This window comes from Perca flavescens, chromosome 9 (assembly GCF_004354835.1).
Source record: "Perca flavescens isolate YP-PL-M2 chromosome 9, PFLA_1.0, whole genome shotgun sequence".
NCBI classification, from domain to species: Eukaryota; Metazoa; Chordata; class Actinopteri; order Perciformes; family Percidae; genus Perca; species Perca flavescens.
The window spans coordinates 25646206-25670469 of NC_041339.1; the positions used below are offsets into that span (position 1 = coordinate 25646206).

The window sequence follows — 24264 nt, forward strand, 5'->3', positions numbered from 1 at the left end:
AACAATTACGTTTTTTGATATCTAAAATAAATCCGACATTTAAATGCTTGATATCAACCGTCAAAATACATTTTGATCTTTTTTTTTTTTTTAAGAATTATCCTATGGCTTTATTCTTTAAATCAATAATTGCAATAATTAAATTGTAATCAATGATTCTGAAAAGAACTTATTCTTTGATTCACTCACTCCTATTTCTATTTTCCATTAGGCTAATTCTCAAAAATTGATCAATAATTGATTTGTTATATCAACAGGCTATAAGGCCTAATATTGGGATTTTAAAAGATGTTTAATTTGTTTGTTTTTTGTTTTGTTTTTGTTTTGCCAAATGCACGTACTTTAAGGCTACGTAGTCAAATATGTAAATTATAGTATTTGGATACTCTTAAGTAGGCCTATCTAAACCCATTTCTGTGATATTTAGGCTAAATGTTATTCCTTCAGTTATCCTTCTGTCCATGCAGTGAGATTGCTGTAACTCCCTCCCATGTATCCGTCACTGCCCGGCTCTGCACGGGAGGGTGTGTGTAGCCTTTTGAACGCCACTCTGTGGTCTTTTTATTATTTCATGCGTGATGGAGGCTCTCGATGGTGCTCCATCAAGAAGAGAAGTGTACATCAAGTGGATCTGGAGTTGACAACAGATGAGTCGCGGCAGGCATGCAGGAGCAGAGCGATCCGTGTATGACAAGACTTCAACACAACGATCAGGATGATTTCCTGTCACGATTATGGATTTAATTCGCTATAATCATTTTGAATTACTTGCATGCACAATTCTCATCTCATCACTGTTTGTGATAGATGGTAAGTGACTTCTTCTCACGGGAGTTTCCGTTTTCAGTTATTGTTTACCATACTTATTTGATGTGATGCTGTAGGCTTGCTGTATAATCATCATGCATTCCCCTAGTTCACTAATTAGTATTTGTAGAAGTAGTTTCATAGAGTTTTTTTTGCATTTGAACACCTGCCTGAACATGTTTTGAAGTAGCCTACAACACTACTATTTCAAAACGTTAGTTTTTTTTTTAAAACTGTCTTGCAAACCTTTCGTTAAACCTTAATATTAGAACAGTCTAGGCTACACATTAATACCAGCTTCTGTGTTGTTGAATTTGAGTAATTGGCTTGCATTTTAACCAGTCCATGCTTGGAATATCAATTACGACTGTGAGAGTTGACATCATGGTGATCTCTACACATTTTCTAAGGACAAAAAGAAATCTAACAATGGGGGGCGCAGCGTAGTGACCAATGAGGGGTGTGAGGATTGGGGAGGAGTTGGGAGTGCGCAGTTAAGTGATGGGACAAGGGGGAGGCACTTTATGTCTCTGTGGCTCTACAAGACACCCAACAATAACATGTCTTCTTATCACCACTGAAACAAACAGACAGATACACCAGCAACATGCATCTGTCAGGTGACCCACATGTGCTATTTGAGGGCATCCAGATAGGACCACACAAAAGACCCTTAGAAGCAATTTGCATATGAAAAAGCTTACATGCTGTGGGAGGGGATGTGAGGTTGGCTGGAGCTGTGTCACAAATGTCTCAAATATAGACAACAGGCCTGGCTCTGAATCCTCTGAACTCTGCCTCAGGGGAATACTGAAAGACCAGTGGATTCAGTAAAGAGTAAACACACACCACCTGTCATGGTTTCCTAAAAAATGCATGTTTAGTCATTGGCAATTTCTTTCTCCATGGTTATAAGAGTCTGTGTTTTTGTAGACATAACGTATATACACTTCTGCAACATGCCTCTAATCTGGTCTGAATTTACTGGCTGATCCTTGTTTTAATGAAAGCTAATATAGGCATATGGTCCGAGCATCACTATGATCTCCATCACACCCACAGGACACTTGGCCCATACCTCCAAGTCAAAGTCTAGACATGTATAAGCTGCTCGTAGAGAACCCTGCCAACTGTCTGTAAAATTGATTGACCTCCACCAATGACAGAAGATTGCACTCTTCTACATCTTTTTAGTCTGCACTCAGCCTGATTGTGCTCTTGAGGCATGATTACTCTGCGTGATTATCATATTATATATTTGGAATATATCTGTATATCACTGTGGCTACATTTGTGGCCCCCAGCTTCATAATGATGTTGAACCAATGCAATACACACTTTCAAGGCTTTAAGTGTGGCGCAGTGTGATTATCATCTAATAGAGGCACCACTTGTTCAGCTGATTTGAAGCCTCCTTTTTGTGGCATCATGCCTCTGTGGCCCCTCATGCACATACCATGGATTACGAGGATCGTTGCCTCTGAGCTACTCCCATTTGTTCTGCCCGAAGTATGACAATTTTGAGATGCCTCACGGTAGCTATTTGTCTTTGATGTTTTCTTGCATGTGTATACGCGAAAGGGGGGAAATCTCAAGTTAGACATGATATATGATTTGAGAGTTAGGAAGAGTGAGAAAATGCATCATCATAGGATCGAGGTTCTCAAACTGTTTTTGGTTTTCAGGTCACAGTGAAACTGTTTAACCTATTAAATCTTGCTTGACCAGCACCCATGAAAAATTACATAATGAGTTTGAAGTTTTTTCTTAATTTGAAAAAGCATCAGTGTTGGAACATCCAAATGCTGAATTATTATTATATTTTCTATATAATTGATGTTTAAGGGGTTTAAGAAGTTAAAGACATTTGCCAAAACGTACCTTAAAATGCATTTGTTTTGAGATTTGAGAAATTAGCTGTCGAGATTCTAGAAAATAGTATCCTACAACTACTGCACATTCCATTGCCTGAGTTGGTGCTCCCATAACTTCCCCAAACATACCATTTTAATCATAGTTCTAGACATGTTGAGGTTTGGAATAGCCTATTTCCTAGAAATCAACACCATCAGTTAATTTATGCCTAGCCTAATTAACAAATGTCTACTTTTATGAGGGAAGTCATAAAAGTGGTGGAGTCTGCTATTTGCATATGAAAGATGTCTATGATAAGATGAGAGTCCTTGGATTGCAAGAATATTTATTGTTTTTTAAATGTGTGATAAAATCCATGATCACGAAAAAGTTCAAAGTTGAATTACAAAAAATAGTAAATGAAAGCTGTAATCTCGACGTTCATTTAAATACACGTCTGTTGTCATTAAGTGAACTGCAGTCAGCGTCCTGTTGCTCGCAGGCATGCTCACACTCCATAGTCACGAGCAAGCATCCTGGGCATCAAGCAAAAAAATAAATTACAATCATATTTAGAATAACGTTACTATCAGTAATGTTCCTACATATTATTTGAACTATTGTCTCCATGAAGTTGGGGAAGATGTCACCCTGTAAGTTCACCCATTGGCAATACAAAGCAATTAATATAGACACATATAGTTACATATAGACACACTGATTAAGTCATACACAGTGTAAGAATTATTGCTTTTCATTGATGTTTCTGGGGAGGATCAAGAGCTGATCCTCTAATTCGGGGGTCTTCAACAGTTTTCAAGCCAAGGACCCCTTATCTGAGAGAGAGAGATGGAGTAGAGGTCCCCTACTTCATATATTGTATAACATTAAGTTGCATATCAAACTGGGCCTACAATAAAAGCGTAAAGCAGGGGTCTTCAACATTTTTTAAGCCAAGCACTTAACTGAAAGAGGGACCCCCTAATACATAATTGTAAAAAATTAACCTGGGCCTACAATAATGCGTTTCTGCATACAATACTAAGCTATTAAAATAATAATTGTTGGCTACCTTACCTATGGGCCAGTAAGCCTATTATCAATTTAAAAAGATTTAACAAATAGGCATATTTACATTTGCTAATAATATGTTAGATTAGGCCAATTTGGTGGCCCCCCTGCAGTAACTCTGAGGACCCCCTAGGGGCCCCGGACCCCCTGTTGAAGATCTCTGCTCTAATGCTCTAACTCACTGAAATGAGACCTAAACCCAGAGCTCTGGCAGCATGGCATTAATGTCTTGCTGATTAAAACACAGCATAAAGGAGTAAATGCCTAAAATCTTCGGGGCAACGCCTTCGGTTGGATGCTGTCACCATGGAAACAGATTGAACGCTAAAGCCAAACAGTGGCAGTTAGCCATGAAACCTTGAGTGGCCCTTCAATTTAAAGTGCTTGTACTGACAGCTGCTAGATTGTTTTAATCAAATCTAAACAGAAATTCTAAGAGCTTCATGCCAGACATGATCAAACTAAAATAGCGATCAAGAGCATGTCTGCTCCATCAATGTACATCGATGCAAACAATTGTTACATAGTACAGAGGAACAATTGAGTCATTGAAAGGGATTGATTGGACTGTATTCTTTGTGTCACATAGCTTCTTGAAGAGTTTGACATGCTGATAGGGAGCTACTTTTCTAATCTAATATTACTTAATAAAGTCATTTTTACAGTAATGTAGATAAAAACAGATGTTAAAAAGTAGAGTATGTTTTATCATGTCACCAACGCATTTTTAGTTGTAACAACCCATTGTTTTGCTCCAAGACTAAAAGAATTCATATGAGAAATAGCATATTGCAAATTATTATTACTTTTAAATACTGGTTTTGTTAATCTGTAAAGCCTAAGTGATGTTCTGTGATATTAATATTTTTGAAATGTGATCTGTTCATAGGTGCATCTCCTGACCTGCAGCCTCCACCAGAGGACCAGTGCGCTCCAAACCCATGCCAAAACAAGGCAATATGTAGAAGCCGTGGGGACGGCTACTCATGCTACTGTGTGCCGGGGTTTCAGGGCGCTCACTGTCAGATTGACGTGAATGAGTGTGTTTCACAGCCCTGCAGGAACGGGGCCACCTGTGTGGACAGAGTGGGCAGCTTCTCCTGTCTGTGTTCTCCTGGGTTCACAGGTGAGTGGAAAGAACGGCGCTGGGTATCCCAAGAGCATCTTAAGAGTGAGACCACATAATTTGGATTAATTTAAAAGAAAATGTGTGAAATGTTGAATGGGGTCAACATAGGTCATCCATGTTGTGACAGAGCTGCTAGCATGGCTGTAGACTCTTGCTTTCATATGAGTCTGGCCAAGTGGGAGTTTAATATGATAATATAATAATAATATTATAATATTTGAAAACCTAAACCTACTACATCTGATGTGGTGATTTATTCAATATCTTATTGGGATATATCATATCCCAATAAGATATTGAATAAATCTCACACCTTTATTTGCAATTTTTGCCCTGCATCATGTCTGGATCTTATTTTTATTTTATCTTCTTTTATGTTTCAAATCTACTTTTTTTTTTTTTTTTTTATTCATTTTAATAAAGAATAGATGAAATAGCAAAACCCCAATGGATCAATCTGCTGAAAGGAGCCTGATAGTATTATGACATAGCATAGGCAAAACAAATTCAATGACTCAATTGTCACCTATTTCAATGTTCAGATGGTTTACTGCATTTAGGCAGTCTAAAATCATGTATTGTTAGTTGTATTTAAACTCATTAAGCTTCCATTCTCATCTTTCTCCAACATTGCATGAAGACAATACGATTTCTTTTAGTGCAGGGACAGATTTACCGATATATTATATACAATGTACTGTTTTTAGAATTGCTAACAGCTGCAGGAGCCTTGCCGTGAGATAAAAGAGCAATCAACACATGATCACAGCCAGGACACATGAAAGCTTTGTTCATTTTTGCCCCCTGCCCTCAGTCTATGTAGCAGGCTCACTCGCCCTTTGACATCTGTCCTGCTTTGATGTTCACAGGGGCCACTTGTGAGGTCCAGATTGATGAGTGTCAATCACAGCCATGTCTCAATGGCGGCGGTTGCCATGACTACGCCGGTAGCTTCACTTGCACCTGCCTGCCCGGTTTCCAAGGACACCGATGCGAAATCAACTTTGACGAGTGCCAAGAGCAACCATGCCAAAACGGGGGTCTGTGTATAGATGGGGTAAATAAGTAAGTGGCACCAGCCCCAGTTGCTGAAAATAAAAAATTGTAGCTCTTGCCAAGTTTAGAAAAGAAAAATTGTTTTCTTTAGCACAAATTCCTTTCATATTTAAATGTCACACCTGTAAACACAGACTAGAGGAAATACTGTAAATAATCTCATTCATGTGTTTTCTGAATCCTTGATTGTCTCAGCTACAGCTGTGACTGCTCTCACACAGCCTTCACTGGCAGACTCTGTGAGACACCACTACCACCGTGCCTCTCTGAACCATGCTTCAACAGCGCCATCTGCAAGGACAACCAGGTTAACTACAGCTGCGAATGCTGGCCAGGTACATGAAGCACTTTCTCGCTCAGTTAACAGGGAAAATAATTTATTTCTGAGTTACAGGTTTTAAAGCGTTGAGAAAAATTAAAGAAGAATTAAAGGATTCTGACTTTATTACTTAATCTACATGGGATGTCACATGTGCTGTCATTCAAAACATATTATTCCCATCAGAAACATTCTGTCTGACTTCCTCATTCCAGGGTTTGAGGGGCGCCAGTGTGATATCGACATCGATGAGTGTGGCAGCAACCCCTGCATGCATGGAGGCCGCTGCATTGAGAGGTCGTGGCAGGCTCTGTATGGCAGCGAGCCTCTGCTGCCTGAACACTATGACCAGCAGCATGCTGCAGGCTACATCTGCAGCTGTCCTCTAGGAACTGCAGGTCATTTATTCTGATTAACCAAATGTAATTTTATTATGTCTTACAGAGGTCTTCAATGACGGTTAGACAGTAGTAGGTGGTTTCCAGTAATGCTGTAGTATGTAGAGACTTTAAAAATCAACAGTGTGTACAGTGAGATGTCTGATCACAGGAATGAGCAGTTTCTGATTGGCTCAACGTCAGGGTGAACAGGTAAATTTAAATGGGAATGTTTTGCTATTACTCAAAACATATAAAACATTTTCTCTCTTATCTTTTGAAGAAGTAAAGGTTCACTGAGTTCACCCAAATCACCATTTTCCTAATGGTGTCTTATCATACCCATAGTTTGAATTGTACTTGGGGAAGATCTCAAATGGCAGCCACTGTGGGGGTATAGATTTGTTTTTGTGCTCAATGCATCAAAATTTTACATTTCAATATGCAACAGCATATACCTACAGGTAAACCCGAATCATTTACATTTTATTACCAGTTTTGCTACTTCTAAAAATAATAACAAAATAACTTTGAATAAACTGTGTAATGTTGCTTAACTTGATCCAAGTGCAGAGAACCCACTACAGGTGTAATATATGACTTCAGAAAAATATTTTAAAATTCTTTGCTTAAGTCTGCACAAAAACAAGAAATGCTACATACTGCTAGAATGCACAGACAAAACAAACTAAACTGGCCACAGACATAGGGAACTGAACTAACCTACTTGCTTTGTGTTGATTTTCAGACTGAAGTTGTGGTACAACTGTGTAGTTAGCAGGTGAGGCAAATAATGAGGCTTGGGCACGTTCAATCTCTAAACGGTGTGCACCATTTTGCTACGGTTTCCTGATAGAATAACATGTTTCCTCGGAACGGCGTGGAACGGAGTGCAACGGCGTGCAACGGCTTTGAGATTATGTTTTCTCTTGTTTATTGGTTGTGTCACAGGTGATACCAAATGATACCCAATCAGCAGGGACGTGTCTGTAAACCGTGGTAATAAAAACAGAGCGCTTGCGTACACAGCAGGGTGTTCAATGCACCCATTTCAGTTTAAAAAAACGTGTTGCAATGTTTTGTCGTGGCTGAACATGGCCCTGATCAGTCAAATCAAACTACTGGTTATCACTTTCTGCCAGCAGGGCATTCCAGCACACCAGTGTGTATGTCAGGTGTGGCATTTTCTGATATAATTGATGTGCAGGCCATATAATTGATGATAATCAATTTAATAACATTTACATATTCACATTAAATTTGTTGGTGCATTGATGTCAAGACAATCTTTGCATTGTTGCAGGGATGCTACATCAAATTTTCCTTTTTAATTGCAAAAGCAGAAAATCCTAGTTTTTCTGCTTACACAAGAATTGTAGGTAAGACTGTGAGCTGTTGCATGCTGAGAGATCTGTTCTAAAAATTGACCTGCTGCCAGTCACCGTGGCACTGACCCAGTAAAGTGGCCAAATAGCATTAGTTTAATCCCCAGGATCTGGCTTTGCCGGTCTCCTGACTGGAGCCACTCAGACCTACGTTGTTGTGGAGAAGTTGACAAGGAACAGACCTCCACTGGGATGGCATGTACACACGCAAACTAATATGGTGCAGTTAGACACGTTTGGGGCTATTCTGGGGGAAAAAGCGACGGCATGATGTGGACACCTGCACCATGGATTTGGGGTATTTTGTTGCTTGGAACAGGTAACATCGATGTTTTTGTATAATATTAATTAATTATTCATTAATAGGTATTTCATTAATTTGCCTTTTCTTCTACCAATATAAAACAAATAGACCTGTTACAGTATTTTACTACAGTGTGCTGTGTTGTACTGTATAACTTATAGTTGTTGCTCCATATGTGCCTACTCATTGCAATCGTATTAGCTTTTAAATGTATCTCTAAATTTGTCTACAGTACAATTTTAAAATGCTGATAGCCTCTACAGCATAACAATACATACAAAGATTTCTGGATACAAACACAAACAAGCAGACAGACAGTGGAGGATAATTCATGTACAAGTAATTGTTGGGCATCCTGGTATCTGGGTGGTGTAGAGAGAAAAACACACCACCAGCATAGAGAACTGGGGTTAATACCTGTCAGTTTGGATTCAGGTGGGGCTAACTTGACTTGGCATTTGTTAGAAATTAGAAAAAACAGGAACCATGATACATATAAGAACATGTGTTGATAAAATATGGAGGAAAACGGGAGAAAAGAACTGGACACATTTGCAGTAATTTCCTCACTTGCCATTATTATGACAACTTTCCCCATAATAACCTAGTTCAGTCAGACAACTCATGATTGAAATGTTTATTATAACAGCAGAATATTGTGTTTGGCGGCCAGACTCTGACCTCATCACTCTCCGCAGATTGGGTTTACATGAGATATTGGGGAGTGATGATGAAGTAGTTCCCCTTGGGTTGCACCTGCAGGTGGATGCTGGGGTGGTGGTGGGGCTTACAGAACAGTCAGCAATACGGGAGCAGGGTAGCAGCGCCATTGACGAGCAGCTTAAATAGACTGCCAAATTGATGGGGGGTGTTTGGTAAATGATACGGAGTGTAAGCGTGTCACATGTGTATACAGCCGTGCAGCTCGAGTTGCCTGCCTGAACTACTGTAGCTCACAGGCGTCGCCCCAGCTATGTGTGTATGGATGTGACTTGTTTGTAGTAAACGCGCAGCAGGGACATCCATTACTTGGAAGTAATGACAAATAATGACAATACTTCCCTCCTCAGTGAACAGAATAATTTAAAACAGGCCACATATGCAATCGTGTTTTTAAGTTGTTTAATGGGGCAGCAGTAACAACGTTTAAGAGTTTGTGTCTTGATGTGACTTTATTGTATTCTTCTGCTAACAGGCTCCCTCTGCCAGGAGGTGATAAACCAGTGTGACCCGAATCCCTGCCAGAATGAGGGCAGGTGTGAGAGTCAGGTTGGGGGCTACATTTGCCACTGCCTTAAACAGAGTAACGATGGCGTCCTCTATGGAGGTGTAAACTGCGATGTGAGGCTATTGGGCTGTGAGGGACATGAATGCCAGAACCAAGGCTCCTGCTCTCCTTTCCTGTTGGATGGGAACCACGGATACACTTGTTACTGCTCACCTGGGCACACTGGACCCCTTTGTAATACCCCCACCACCTTCTCCTTTGAGCGCAGAGGCTACCTGCTGCTGCAGAGTCCCCTGGTCGATGCCGTGGTGTCCTGCAACATCACCCTCAGCTTCAAGACTGCTCTGCCCAGAGCGTTGTTGTTCCAGAGGAACAGCAGGGGGATGCTGCTGAGCCTGGAGCTGGATGAAGGACAGCTTCGTCTCACACTGAGGAAGGAGGCCTCTGCTGGGGCTGAAGCAGAAAGCCCAAGCCAGGTCCTGGAGCTTCCACACAATGTCACAGATGGAGAGTGGCATTCTGTAGAGGCTGTGCTCGGAAGCTGGATGCTCAGTCTGACACTCTTGGATGATGCTGTGAGCTGTGGGAACCAGTCGTGCCACAAGGTGGCTCCAGTCCAAAGCACCATGGCCAGGCTGGTGTCGCCTCCTCAGAACACTTTCATTGGAGGAGTTCCTCAAGACTCAAATAACCCCAGTGACGACTCACCACTTCCAGCATTCATTGGCTGCATGCGGGATGTGTTTGTGGACTGGCAGCTCATCGTCCCCGAGAACTGGCTGAGCGACTCTGCTGTTAATGTGTCCCCCGGCTGCAGCCACAGGGACCGCTGTCTGGACGTGCCTTGCCAAAACAGAGGACAGTGTGTCAACCTTTGGCAGAGCTACCAGTGCCGATGTCCGAGGCCTTATGAGGGCCAGGACTGTGAGGAGGGTATGTTTACAGTTGTGAAATAATAGACTTTAACAGAAGTTGGGAGAAGATTTGGGTTTTCTAAATCTACTAGTTGGTTCCATGAGGACATCCTCTAACTCCCTCTGGAGCTGCTGCTCACTTCCATTCCCCACAATCTGACACACACACACACACACACACACACACACACACACACACACACACACACACACACACACACACACACACACACACACACACACACACACGTGTAAGAAAAACTTTGGGATATGTAATCACCAAAAGCAGATATAGTGTATGGGACTCTGGGAGTCTTATTAAAGCTTGAAGATAACCTGATTAATTGAGGAGGAAAGAGTAAGAAGTCATTCTTACTACGTGGGTAATTAGATAACATCCTCAGTTGCTGATGTGTAACAGTAGATAAGGGGGGAAGGATGAGGCCAATCAAAAGTCACAGTAAAGGACGGAGGCAGAGATCCTCTTATCTGACGCACTGGATTAAGGATATTAGGGATTCTATTTTGGAAATACACAGAGCATTCAAGAAAATCAGTAGACAGTTGAATACTGTAGTCAACATACATACCTGATACATACATCAGAAACAGAATAAGTAGAATGAAAAAAATGAAGTTTGAATTTGTCACTCAAGTTTCCTTGTAAAAATTAAATAGTTCAGTTTTTTCACAGAGGATATCTATAGCCTCTTGAGTCTTTCAAAGCAGATTACTAGTGAGCACAAACATTTACTCACACGTGCACAACTACATGCTCGAAAACATCCACACACACACACACACATTAGAGGTTTCATAAGGTTTTTATATGGCCCATCATACACTGTGAGTCCTCTCTCTTTCGCTTTGTGTGTTTTAAATGTCCTTCCTGACTTATAAAGTGACCAACCAGCAGTGGAAAGTGCTGACAGTGGACACAGAACATACAGCACAAGGGGGCTGGTGGCTGCTCAAATTTCCTCTTTTTGTGCTCGTTCTTCTAGGGAGCTCAACATAAACTGCTTCAATGTCTTTTCCTCCACTTAGTTCTGCAAAAACACAAATCTATCATAATGCTCTTTTAAAAGTAAATATTTTTTTCTTTTGCTCAGCACAGATAAGAAAAAAACACTAACTTTGCCCCCTTGTGCTGAAAATAAAAACTGAATAAATAGTATGATAGATTAGAGAGTGTAAACTCTTTTTGTACTTGGCAGACACTGAAATTAGGTCACATGCACCCCAGCTCTCTTTTTGTCTTTGGTACAAAATTTCTCTACGTTCGTGGTTTCACTACTAAGGAATGCAAATATGCTCCCCCCTGGGTAGCTCACCTGGTAGAGCGCACGCCCACATACAGAGGCTGCCTCCTTGACACAGTGGCCGCGGGCTTGACTCCAACCTGTGGCCCTTTGCTTCATGTCATTCCCCCTCTCTCTCTCCCCTTTCATGTCTTAAGCTGTCCTATAAATTAAGGCCTAAAATGGCCAAAACATAATCTTAAAAGAAAAAAGGAATGCAAATACAAGATATTCTCAAACTTATAGAACACTTTTAAACATGCATGCTGGCCCAGCTGAAAACATTTGAAGATGTTTTTATGATAGTGAAACCCATCCATATCTTACTCATTGTTTCCCCCTTTTTGCAGAACATGTGACCACACGCTTTGGGAACGAGGACTCTCAGAGTTACGCAACTTTTATTGTCACCGATGATCTGGGTCACAACTTCTCCATCTCCCTCTTCCTGCGTACACGGAGGCACTATGGACTCCTCCTGGTGTTAGCCAACAGCAGCAGCCAGTACCTGCACATGTGGCTGGAGGATGGCAAGGTCACAGTTCAGCTCAATAACTTTGAGAGCCTCAAAGCGGAGAGTGCGATTGATGACGGGGAAGTCCACTTTGTGAGTGTAGAGGTGGCGGACGATCGTATGGCGCTGTATGTAGCAGCTCAGAAACAGGGCGATGTGGAAGTCAGGACAGTCACTGTCCAAGCAGGAGACACTGTGTATGTGGGAGGTATGTTGGAGAGCTGGATGACTTCAGTGTTTGGTGGATATTTTAAAGGCTGTATTCAGGACCTGAGGATCAACGACAGGCGGCTGCAGTTTTTTGGGTTGGACACCTCAGTGAGATCTTTTCCTCTGGACCTCATGGAAAATCTGACTGCTGGATGCACTGGGGACAACACCTGCAGTGTGAGTATAAAGCTTTGGCTTCTTTTCATTGATAGTGGTTAACCTTTTATTTTCAGCCTTTATTGACCGTGTCGTTCTTTAGTATGAAGTAGTTTAGGGCGTGCAGAAATGGATTAAAACTTATAATTCTGCTTAAAATGAGACCTCACTCATGCCCATGAAAGCATTCAGATACAGTATAGTTGTATATCATATTTAGTGGCAAAAGTAAGCCCCTGTATCACTGTCTCATCCTCAGACAAACCCTTGTCTAAATGGTGGGATGTGCTACTCCATGTGGGATGACTTCACCTGCACCTGCCCTCCCAGGACAGCAGGGCGGCGCTGTGAAGAGGTCAGGTGGTGCGAGCTGTCACCTTGCCCCACAGACTCAGAGTGCAAGATGCTGAACCAGGGATATGAATGTAAGTTACGTTCAAGATTTCAACAGTTGCAAGGAAGAGGTGTTTTAAGTTGTTTTCTTTTAAGACGCGTGCAGGTTGTTTCTTAAGTCATGTCACACCAATATAGTACAAGTTTAGTCACAAATCTTTATAGGCAAATTGAAGTTCAAGCTGCAAGTCGTCATGTTCGGACCAAAGATAGCATTAAAATGAGCATTTCAGCATCTCCCGTGATAAAAATGTCATAGCCCCAGACCAAGATACACCAAGTCTTTTCAGTGAGTGCACTGGACTAAAAAAATAATGAAGAGTGTCCTGCGATTCAAGGGCTGCTTGATGCTGTCTTATTCAGTGATTCAGTGAATCAGACTCAAGTCCAAGTCAACAGCTCTGGTTATGAGAAACCTTTAATCAGAGTTTATAAAATGGTCTAGCACCTGATTGTGTAAGAACTGTCAGATCACGTAATAACATGTAATAAATATCCTTCTGTAAGGGTTCAAAATGTTAACTTTGTTCATTCCATAGATTAGTAGCAGCAGCATTATGTGACAATACTTAATCAAGATACTTAATCTGAATGTTAAATTTAAAGGTTTAATTGTATTTTCATCCCATTAAGATGGATATTTTTTCCATTTGTTATTACACTACCAGTCACGGCATGCTAATATTTAACAGCATTAGCGAGGTTGAATCTCCCAAAAGCAACCTAACAATGAGCTCACTTTTGTCCCGTGTCATTAGTGAGGTTTGTTGCCTTCTTGACATAATTTCTTAGTCACATAAAAGCCCTTAAACCCAGACACAGAGTTGTGTACTTTTTAGACTTACATTATATGTACGTTACCTAATCTTTGACCTTGTTTGCGGAATTGGTAACTATGTAACCAAGTGATACAACATGCTTGGTCATAAACTAGCCTTAATCCGCCACACAGTATTCTCTGTGTGCTCTGTAAAGCAGGATTGGGCTGAGGTCAGCTTATCCTTTTTTTGCTGGGATTAGTGATGATTTGCAGTGTTGCCTGTCTGTCCCGCAAGCCACCCCATGTTTACCTGCTAGGAACATTTCCAACAGATGACCATATCTAGTTGCCTAAAAGGATAGTAGTGTTATCAAACAGGTAAATGAAGGTAAAAAAAATCAGTGCTCTTGCCTAATGCCCTTAATGTATTCTCATGCATAAAGCCAGTACATAATCAAAAACAAGAAGCCAACTGACAAAGGAGTTTTAATGGTGCAACGAAGCGAGTGTGTAAATATGTTTCTCTAATCTCCTAGGCTATTCCAATGCAACTTTCCTGAATGACAGCACCGTGTTGTCCTACCGGGGAAACGGCCACATATCCCGCAATCTAACTAACCTCTCCCTAAACCTACGCACACGAAAGCGTAACACAGCTATACTCCACGCAGAGAAGGGCTCCGATTTAGTCACACTCTCTGTGCAGGGTGGTTTCCTCTTCATGGAGCTTCAGAGTACCCCTGGAGACAACAGAGAAGAGGAGGAAGAGGAGGAGGAGGAGGAGGGAGAGCAGGGTGTGTCTGCGGTCAGTATCAGCAGCAGGACGAGTGTTAGTGATGGTGAGTGGCACAGTATCCACCTGTTCATGGCAGTGCCATGGGCGCAAACCTCCCGGTGGACTTTGGTGCTGGATGAGGAAATAGAGGAAGCCATCACTTCCAGGAGCCAAGGAGGCAACCTGAACTTCCTCAGGCAGGGGGTGGACATCTTCGTAGGGGGCCTTGCCCCGGATGCTGGGTGGTCCCTGACAGGATGCCTGAGCACAGTAGAGCTGGGTGGCATTGCCCTGCCGTACTCCAGCTCCTCTCATGTGAACCTCCCACGTGTGCAGGAGGAGCAGTTCATCCAGACATCACTGCAACCACCGCTCCTTGGCTGCAGCGGGGCCCCCGTGTGTGAGCCCAACCCGTGCCTGAACGGAGGGGAGTGCCAGGACCTGTTCAACAACTACAACTGCAGCTGTGCCGCAGGCTGGGCCGGGAGACGCTGCAAATTCTTCACTGACACCTGCGCTTCCAGCCCCTGCGTTCACGGCAACTGCAGTGTGAACGGGCTGACCTACGACTGCACCTGTGAGTTTGGCTATGCGGGTGTGGACTGTGATGAGGAGGTGGATATGTGTGAAAACCACCTGTGTGCCCATGGAGGCACCTGTCTGCATGGGCCGGACAGGTACGCCTGCCTCTGCCCTGGTAACTTCACTGGACCCCTTTGCAAGTAAGTTCAGGTGTTTGCTGGATAAACAGAAAAGCAGGACAATGTTGAATAAAATAGCCTAGTAGTCACTTTCTGGTGAGTTGTGGGAAACATAGACCTTACAGCAGAAGAGAAAACAATGTCATAATAAATATTTCATGCTCCGAAAATTGACTTAGCTTTTCTATGATTAGTTTTGAGAGCTTAGTTAGTTAACCCACACAAAATACAGAAATAAATGCTCCAAATTGCACAAACAAGGGGCCGCACCGCAACACATATTCTTTCAATGTAAATTTCTCCACATCGCTGCCTTTGTTCAGCATTTCAACCACGCCTGCAGTGAGCTCCTCAGATGCTGCATTTCTATTCTAGTGTCAGCCAGAAAAGGCCTCAGTCTGCTGTGGTGTCTCACTAAACAAGGCTCTCTGGTTCAGCGCCAGTTTCTTTCCTCTGTCATCTACCGTTTGCCTCGGAGAACCAGCAGGGGAACGCCTCCGAGCATTTATCCTGTAAACACACAGCCTCTTGCATTTTGCCTCTTTTGCACAAGGAGAACCTTTGCAAGTGTTTCGCTAAGACAAGCTGCACATTTCTCTTTACCGGGAACGTCTACGCTGTAAAGTTTTCATCAAAATGACTTCTTTTTGTTTGTGTTTCTTGTTTGTGTCTCTTTCTACCCCCTTCCCCTGTCTTTCTTTCTGTTTCTCTCCAGTGAACGCATTGAAGAAATTCCGTGGTACCTTGTTGTCAGAAATGTGTAAGTTTTCTATTTCTCAGGTGTTCGCTATTTGTTTCCTGTTAGATATTTGTCTCCCAAATGTCATGTATGATGTCTCCAGTTTTTTTGTTCAACTGTGTGCAACAAAATGCCAAGCAAAGCTAATATTAACGCTCCCTGTGACATTGTTTGTCTTAAAATGAGATACCCACTGTTTCAAAATGAGAACTGTAGTTCAAAAATGAGAACTGTAGTTCAAAAATGATTCCTGGCATCTAAATTAAAGCTTCACCTACTAAAACTTTACGCTTTCCAAACAAACAAAAAAAGCCTGTATTTTGTAACCATTGAGGGGTGAATCTCAAGTTGCCAACAAATAAATAGTAGTTTTGGAACAGAGCTGCTGTGCTTCAGGCAAACAGAAGGTTATAGGCCAAAGAAAAAGGCTTGGCTTTTTTTATTCCTGTACACTGTGATTTGACCTCCTGCTGGTGAATAGTTTCCAGAGGTCTTTAATCGTATTATCCTGGTCCCCTCCTAAGCCTCTTTGTCTCCCCTGTGGGGAACTGCAGGAAGCCGAACAATGCAGCTCCTGTCTGGCTGATACTTCTGCTTCCGGCAGACGTAAAGACGTCAAACTCGACTGCACATGACCTGCTGAACATCTCGATACCTCAGCTACCACAACTTTACATTAAACACAAACAATGCACGTGTTTACCCTCTTACATGTCTGACTGTCTCTTACCAGACGGCCTAAACTGCCTGTTTCTGTGTGCGGCGATGACAACAGAAACTACACCTGCTTCAATGGAGGCAACTGCACTGACCGAGAGCTGTCCTGCGACTGTCCACCTGGCTTCACTGGACACCGGTAGGAAAAAAAATAGATATTTATTTTATTAAATGATACCTGTAAGTAAGTAAAATGGATCCAGAACTAAACTATACTGTCATCCCCTGATTTACCTGCAGAGCATAGCATAAGTTCAGACAGAACACTGCCGTCACACTTGCATTAGCTAGTTTGCATCAAACTGTTTCATTCATGCTTTACAATCACTGGCTGTGTGGCTTTCAGCTCACAAGTAACGTCCAATCATATTCTTACTCGTCTATTGCATGCCAACGTCGTTTGCTTTTTTGACATAACTAAGAGCTAATGTTTATGTGTGTTTATAACAGTAAGTTCTCCCAGCAGAGCTGAAATTCTTTAAGATCTCTCTCTAAGAGCCGAGCCTTTTCCTCCTCAGAACCTACTGGACAACTATTTTGCTATAAGTGGTCACTTCCTTGGCATCAGTGTCCCTGACTAAACTGTAATTGTGTGTCTGTGTAGGTGTGAGCAGGAGGTGGACGAGTGCAAGTCCAACCCCTGTCTGAACGGAGGCTACTGCCGCAACCTCATCAACAAGTTCTTCTGCGTGTGTGAAATGAGCTTCGCTGGAGAAACGTGCCAGACGGACGTAAGCGACATTTACTTTTATGTGGCCCTGCTGCTGTGGCAGAACCTCTTCCAGCTGCTGTCCTACCTCATCCTCAGGCTGGACGATGGGCCTGAGGTGGACTGGGGAGGCAATGAATGAATGTGTGTGTGTGTGTGTGTGTGTGTGTGTGTGTGTGTGTGTGTGTGTGTGTGTGTGTGTGTGTGTGTGTGTGTGTGTGTGTGTGTGTGTGTATGCGCGCGTGTGTGCGTGCATGTGTATGGGTGATTGACTGATCTTAAAAGATGAGAATGACCGATGGTTTCCCTACAAAGCACAGGGGATCAGATATTTCTAACAGCACACTGCCCACATTAGGGTTTCCTCTAGTTTGACGTACGATACCACAGAGCTGTTTCTGTGCCTTAAAATGATACAGTATGTTGATCATCAGAAGCACCTTTTTTTAGTATAGTTATTTAGAGTATATTACTCAATTAAATGTACTTATTTAAGTAGTTATAGATCACAGATGCAACTCGAAGGACACTCGGAGAACGCAGACCTCAGCCAAGGCCATGCCCTATCTCACAATGGTATTGAAAGTGAAAAATAAGTTGTGTATCCACTCCATGATTCACATCCGCTCCAAAATGTAATGGGTTCTACCTTGGCCCATGCTTCACAATTCGGTTTATTAGTTTGTCCGTAATCTTGACAAAGCTGACCGAACCGAAACCATAACCTCCATGGCGGATGCAATAATCTCTTGCAAAACCAACGCAGACAAAATACAGTTTAGGGGCTGCAATTAAAGATAACTTTCATTATCAATGAATTCATATTGTTGATAATTTCACTAAACACATAATCTATTAAATGTTCTCAGGGCACAAAGTAAGGGCACAAATTCAAACTGCTTGTTTTGACTGACCAATAGTCCAAAACGTCAAAAACCCTCATTTTGAAACAAAGTTAATTTTTTTTATTTATTTAAAAGATCAAGCTATTATTAAACTTGTTGGCAATTGATCAACTAACTGATTAATCAAATGCGCAGTATAGCTCATGTGGTCTAAAGGGAGGGATAGTCTCCATTTAATAAAGCACTTTTTGATGCAGTGAAGAACATTATAGAATATGTGTTATTTATAATGTTTCTCATTGAAGATATCCTGTCAGTCTTGTCTGAACTGGATTTTGGGAGCTCCATACGGATGAATGTGTGAACTGTCAAAAACAGTGCTGTAGTTACAAAGGCACCTAGAGGGGCTAGAAGACGACAAGATGTCTCACTTTGTTCTTGATGTGCGTTCAGAGCACAGCGGTGACTGACTGACTGACTGCTGCGTGTTGTTTTGTACCCAAAGAAGAAGTTTCCATCTCTAAACCTTCCTGAGTGAGGCAAAGATATTTTAAGCCTAAAATTCTCTGCGGCTCTGCCAGAATGGTACCTATAAACATTCACTATGCTGTTGTGGTCAACATTTCATAACGCTTTAAATCATTGTCTGTTCCTCATGGACTGTGTTTTTGTGTGTAGTTTAGTCTTGCTGTGCTGACATCATGCTGGATGATCCATGTATGACAGTAACTTTTTGTTTGTCTTGTTTGTCCTTCATTATACTCTGTCCTCATGTCCTGTCTCAGTTTAAATTCAGTCTCTGTCTCTGTCTTTGTTGTTGTCAAATAAAAAAAACCCAATCTTATCAGCCATTGTTTGTCTTCTGTCCTCTTTTCATCTCTGTCAACTAATTTGTCTTTTCAGTCACCACACATGTTGCTTTCCTTTCCAAATTCTTTCCTCCATTTTCTCCTAGACAAACTTCAGTTGAAGGTTAACTGCTTTACAAAACCTTTCATTGATTTCCTAACTGTGTATCATTGTGTGGATGTCAGTGGGAGCAGAGGCCCAAGTCAGGTGGCAACCATGGTACCAAACACTTGATCTCTCTTAACGAGATGACGTGTGAGTAGATCCCAGAATAGCCTAGGTTCACACACACACACACACACACACACACACACACACACACACACACACACACACACACACACACACACACCAGCGCTGACACACCAGCCCGATTATTGGCCGTCGGACAGTCTGGCGAGGTCGGTGACCCGAGTCTGTTTGGTGTGTTCTGTGCCGTCGTCAGTCGGAGGAGCCGACGGCCTTCATTTGGGCCGATTTGACTTGTTGAATCGGCCAGTGGGCAGTCGGACTCAATGACCCATTACCGGAAATGACAAGCGGGATGAGCGGGACGAACGCCTCTCAAAATCTGACAAAAATCTTTTAAACTGACCTTTGTCAATCTGAAATGAAGACAGATTCAGCAACTGCATGGCCTATTTCTCGCTTAAAATGTTTTCAGAAACACATTTTCGTAAAATACGAGATTGTATTCTGAACGAGCCACCATTATGGTGGTGTGTCAGAGCCTGAAAACAGCAGTGTCGGTGTCTCGTGTGTGTGTGTAGTCCCGCCATGCCGGTTGTCCCTTTTACCAAGATTTCGATTTGGCTGTTACTAACGGCATACCAAGTCTGTCCCCCTATTCCGTGTCCGTACCTTTTACACAGCACAGCAAAGCGCAATAATGGCACAACAATCCCGTCTTAAACAGGCTGTGTGAAAAGGGGTTAGTGTAAGTGGTGGCGGACAAAATCTACATTCCTCGTTTTGTCAGAAAATTAGTTCAAAGTTTATGTGAGATTATAAAGAAAAGCTTATATAAAAATCACTTTTTGTGTTTTACTCTTGAGCCGCAGTGGAAGGATACTGAGTAAAAGACCATAACTTTGGAAGATATAGCCTACACTTGATGTGTGTAACTCAGATGTTTGAAGCCTCATATTAGATTCAGATAAGCTTTTGAAAACACTTTTGCATTAACCCAGGGCTGTAGATGTTGTCCCCCATCACTTACACTGGAAGCACATTAGGCAGTGCCAGTATAAACAGGAGGAATGAGAACAACAAGCCAAAAACAGTGTTATTGTTCATATGGACACCTGACTCCTGTTTTTAAAACAGACTTGAAAAATGGGAAACCTATCCTTTTGACAAAGAAGTGCTCCACCTCACAAACACTCTTGTGGGTGAATGGGAACAATTCCCCGCAGCCGTGTTCCAAACTCTTGTGAATCGTCTTCTCCCTGAAGACTAGAGCCTGTTACAGCAGCAGATTTATGCCCATGGTTTTGTTGAGATGTTAAAAAATCGGTGTAAACAAATAGGTGTTATGTTCAGCTGTCCACACATTTGGACCATGTAGCCAATATGCACTCAAAGACTGTTACTATTTACAGTCTATGGTTGCACTTCTCTCTTGGACCTGTCTCTTCTCTTCCATCTCATATTCTTCAAGTCTATGTGTACATGTATGTGCATGTGTGTGTGTTGTGTGTGTGTGTGTGTGTGTGTGTGTGTGTGTTTCCCTTTGAAAGCACAGGTAGCCCTAATGGTGAGGAGAGAGGGGGGAGGAAAGGGGAAGCAGTTGTTCAGTGTCGGCACTGATGTGGCCATCCTTTGAGAGAGCGAGAGAAGCAGAGAGGGAGAAATGTGCTTCACCAGCAAAAAAAAAAGGAGCATCTGGCACTGAAGTGCAGTTTCAGCAGAGAGCTGGTGGCATTCACAGGAGTTCGGTCTGCTTTACAGAAACGTATGAGGGCAGCTTAACACACACACACACACACACACACACACACACACACACACACACACACACACACACACACACACACACACACACACACACAGAGCAGGTTGATAGTGCTGACAGCAGGGAAGCATTGCTGCCGTCTCTGTGTGTGTAGCAGCTCTGCTGAGGCTTCAGGGTGGCCCTGCCTTGTACCTTAGAGACTGGTTAGTTAGACATTTCCGTGTCTGTGTGTGTGGCAGTCAGTGACTGATGGCGGATCCTGGCTTCAGGCTGCTCCGGTTCGCTTGTGTCACACTCGCTCTGACAGCCAACTGTGCTGCAGTGACAGGGTAAGCACTTTCCAGGAGTCAACAAAGAACCTGTAGCAAGGGAAAGAAAGTGTAATGTCTACAGCGTCGAGCATGAGTGCATAAGTTATTTTTTGCCTCAGGATATGGATGGTTGTATTCTTATAAGAATTATGTTTCCATGTTGATTGCTCAGTGTAAAGTTTGCTGACTTCTGAGATTTTTTCATAGATTTGTGTAACCTGACAAGTTCTGTAAGAGGCGTTAGTTAAGAAGATGGTGTCAGCCAAAATTTGAAGTATAATGGAGTGATACTTACAGCTTGTTGTGCTGTTGGTAACCTTGTAGCAGCCACTCAGTGTCACAACTATCACATCAACCAGAACAACTGATGTAAGTGCATCTGCTGCTCCGTTTTCTGTTGCTGGTTATTAATGAATGTTAACAATCATTCACCGGCTGCACTGGAATCTTTTTACTCGCCTTGATTCGCTGGGTTTGACTTGCAAGGTCAGAAATCTGTGCGTTTGCATGCAGGGTTGGGTTTCTGGCTGGTCGTGAAGCTGCTTGTGTGTTTGCGCGGTGTGCGATGATCAAAGGGCCACAGGGCTGTAAGTTAAAAATGAATATTAGCAGGTCTCACAAGTCATTAAAACACTTCATATAAAGCAGCTTTTCTTCCTGCAAGAAAAGAATCATGTGTGTGTCTGTTTGAGCTATTTTTGGTGCGTGAGTGTGTTTCTGGTGGTGTATATGCTAATGGGATCATCAGGCAGCATCTTGCCCGTGTGTGTGTGTGTGTGTGTGTGTGTGTGATCCTCCACAGACGGAGCGTGCTCCATACAGCTCGCGGGTGGTTGCCGTGCTGGCACCTTGTCTGGTTGGCTTGGCGATAGTGGTGATGCTGGCGCTGGCCGTTGCCAAACTGCGAGAAAGGCGGCAGACGGAGGGAGGTTTCAGTCCGCAGCAACTCGAGGATCCTGGTGGTCGCAACCCACCTGCTGAGCTGGGAAACACATCCATCAGCACTTTGGCAGCTCCTGTGGAGCGCCTGGTGTAGTGTAAAGCAGTGAGGAGAGGAGAAGTGTGTGTGAGAGCGTGTGAGTGAGAGGAACAGTGTTTGAGAGAGACAGAAATAAACAATATATCATGTGAATGAGCGTTTTTTTTTTTTTTAAACCAAAGGAAATGTTTCTGTCTTTTTCCCCTCCAGTTAACCTCTGAGGGTTTGACCTCTGACCTCTTACTGTCCGTCAGTCTGGTGTCCGTCGTCCTGCTGCTGGTTCTCATCCTCACCTCCGTCAGCCTGGTGATGACACTTAATCGCCGCGCCACCCACGGCACCTACAGTCCCAGCCGGCAGGAGAAGGAGGGGTCACGTGTGGAGATGTGGAGCATCACCCAGCCGCCACCTATGGAGAGACTCATATAAGATGCAGGGACTGTGTTTACACACAGGGTAGTAATGTGGTTATTGTAGTAATGAAGGAGCTGATGCTAGAAATACACCTGATGTATAACTTAAATTAATATCTGAAGCCTGCATGTAAACGTGGTCTTCGCCTCACAGTACCTCCATTTGAAACCACAGCTGTCTTTCTTCACACGCTGTAAGACTGTATGAGATCTTGTGACACCATTCTTGTTATTGTATATCTCAGTGCTTCATCCATCTTCCTGCAATGTTTTGCACCTGGCTTCACTACTCAGCAGTACATCCATCTAAATGCAAAGATTTCAATTCAGAACGTATCGAGTCTGTCACATCTGTGCGTCTGAGCCATATTTTTTAAGGATTGATGGACCATTTGATCCGAATTTTGGACACACATAAAACATTGTTTTAAAGCCTGATCTGGAAACGAGCAGAATGAGTCAGAATGTTCCTCATGAAAGGATAAGGATAGCATTATTCTATATTTTTCTTATTGTCAACAAATTCCATGAAATGATCAAAACCAAACATGTTAGTCTGTCTCTCATTGGTTCCTACTGAAGACATGAATCTTTAAAAACATGCTCAGTAGTTTCCTTAAAAAGCGGGGCACTATTCTTTTTAGCAAACATTACTCAAACAGGAGTTAATATTGCATTTGTTGGGGACTATTTTCAGCTGCTCATTAATACACATTTGGTGCTCAAGTGATTTACTGTAGCAAGACAGTGTACTGTATGTAGGATTGGCTCAAAATAAACTATCAATTCAGTGTTTTGGTCTTTTCATGGTATTTGCTGATAATAACAAATATATAGAATTTCACCAGGCGTTAAAAGTTCATGAACTTCCATCTGTTTGGATTTATTGCTGGAAAAAGACTTTCAAATTGTTTGTGTATTACATGTCTACATGCTGTGTCTTGCTGCCAGTTTTGATTCATCTTTCAGTGAATATTTCCACTGGAAATGCTGTAGCTTCTTACTGACAGAATAATGTACTATAGAGTCAGATTTCAGGATTCAAGTTGCACTTGTCGAGAATAGTTTCTTAGTTTTTTCTAGGCTGACTCAAGTGTTGTTAGAAACAAAAACTGTCTTGACTGCAGTGTCATTTTAAGTGTATATAACGTAATGATTTTTGTTTATCATGTTTTAAACTGTGAATTTAATTTCAATTTTTAATTGTTGGCAACTGTACATTGACAATGTGGTGCTTGATTAAAGTGAATTTATTTGTGTTAATGTATTTCATGTTGACAAAGTTATTATTATAGGTCTTTTTAGGAACAGTATTGTGATACTGTAAGAGAGGATTAGCATTTTTACTCTAGTGTTTGCCATAATCAGTAAGCAAATGCACACTTTTTTTTTTGTATATGCTCTGTGAACACACAATATACCACCCTGACGCAAAAATGCATTATTTATTTCCCCATACTCCGGTTGGTATACAAATGAGTCCAGAGATGCAGA

The 24264-nt window shown here is 42.2% G+C and overlaps 1 protein-coding gene across 1 annotated transcript; it reads left to right on the top strand.

Annotated features, from left to right (window-relative positions):
- Window positions 1-731: 731 nt before the first annotated feature.
- crb1 (crumbs cell polarity complex component 1) lies at window positions 732-22786 on the top strand. The gene is made up of 13 exons (XM_028588152.1): window positions 732-810; window positions 4622-4858; window positions 5731-5926; window positions 6113-6252; window positions 6452-6634; window positions 9498-10463; window positions 12096-12646; window positions 12885-13050; window positions 14315-15275; window positions 15970-16014; window positions 16727-16849; window positions 17315-17441; window positions 22568-22786. The coding sequence occupies exons 1-13, from the start codon at window positions 735-737 to the stop codon at window positions 22784-22786; spliced, it is 3990 nt and encodes a 1329-aa protein (XP_028443953.1). The 5' UTR covers window positions 732-734.
- Window positions 22787-24264: the final 1478 nt, after the last annotated feature.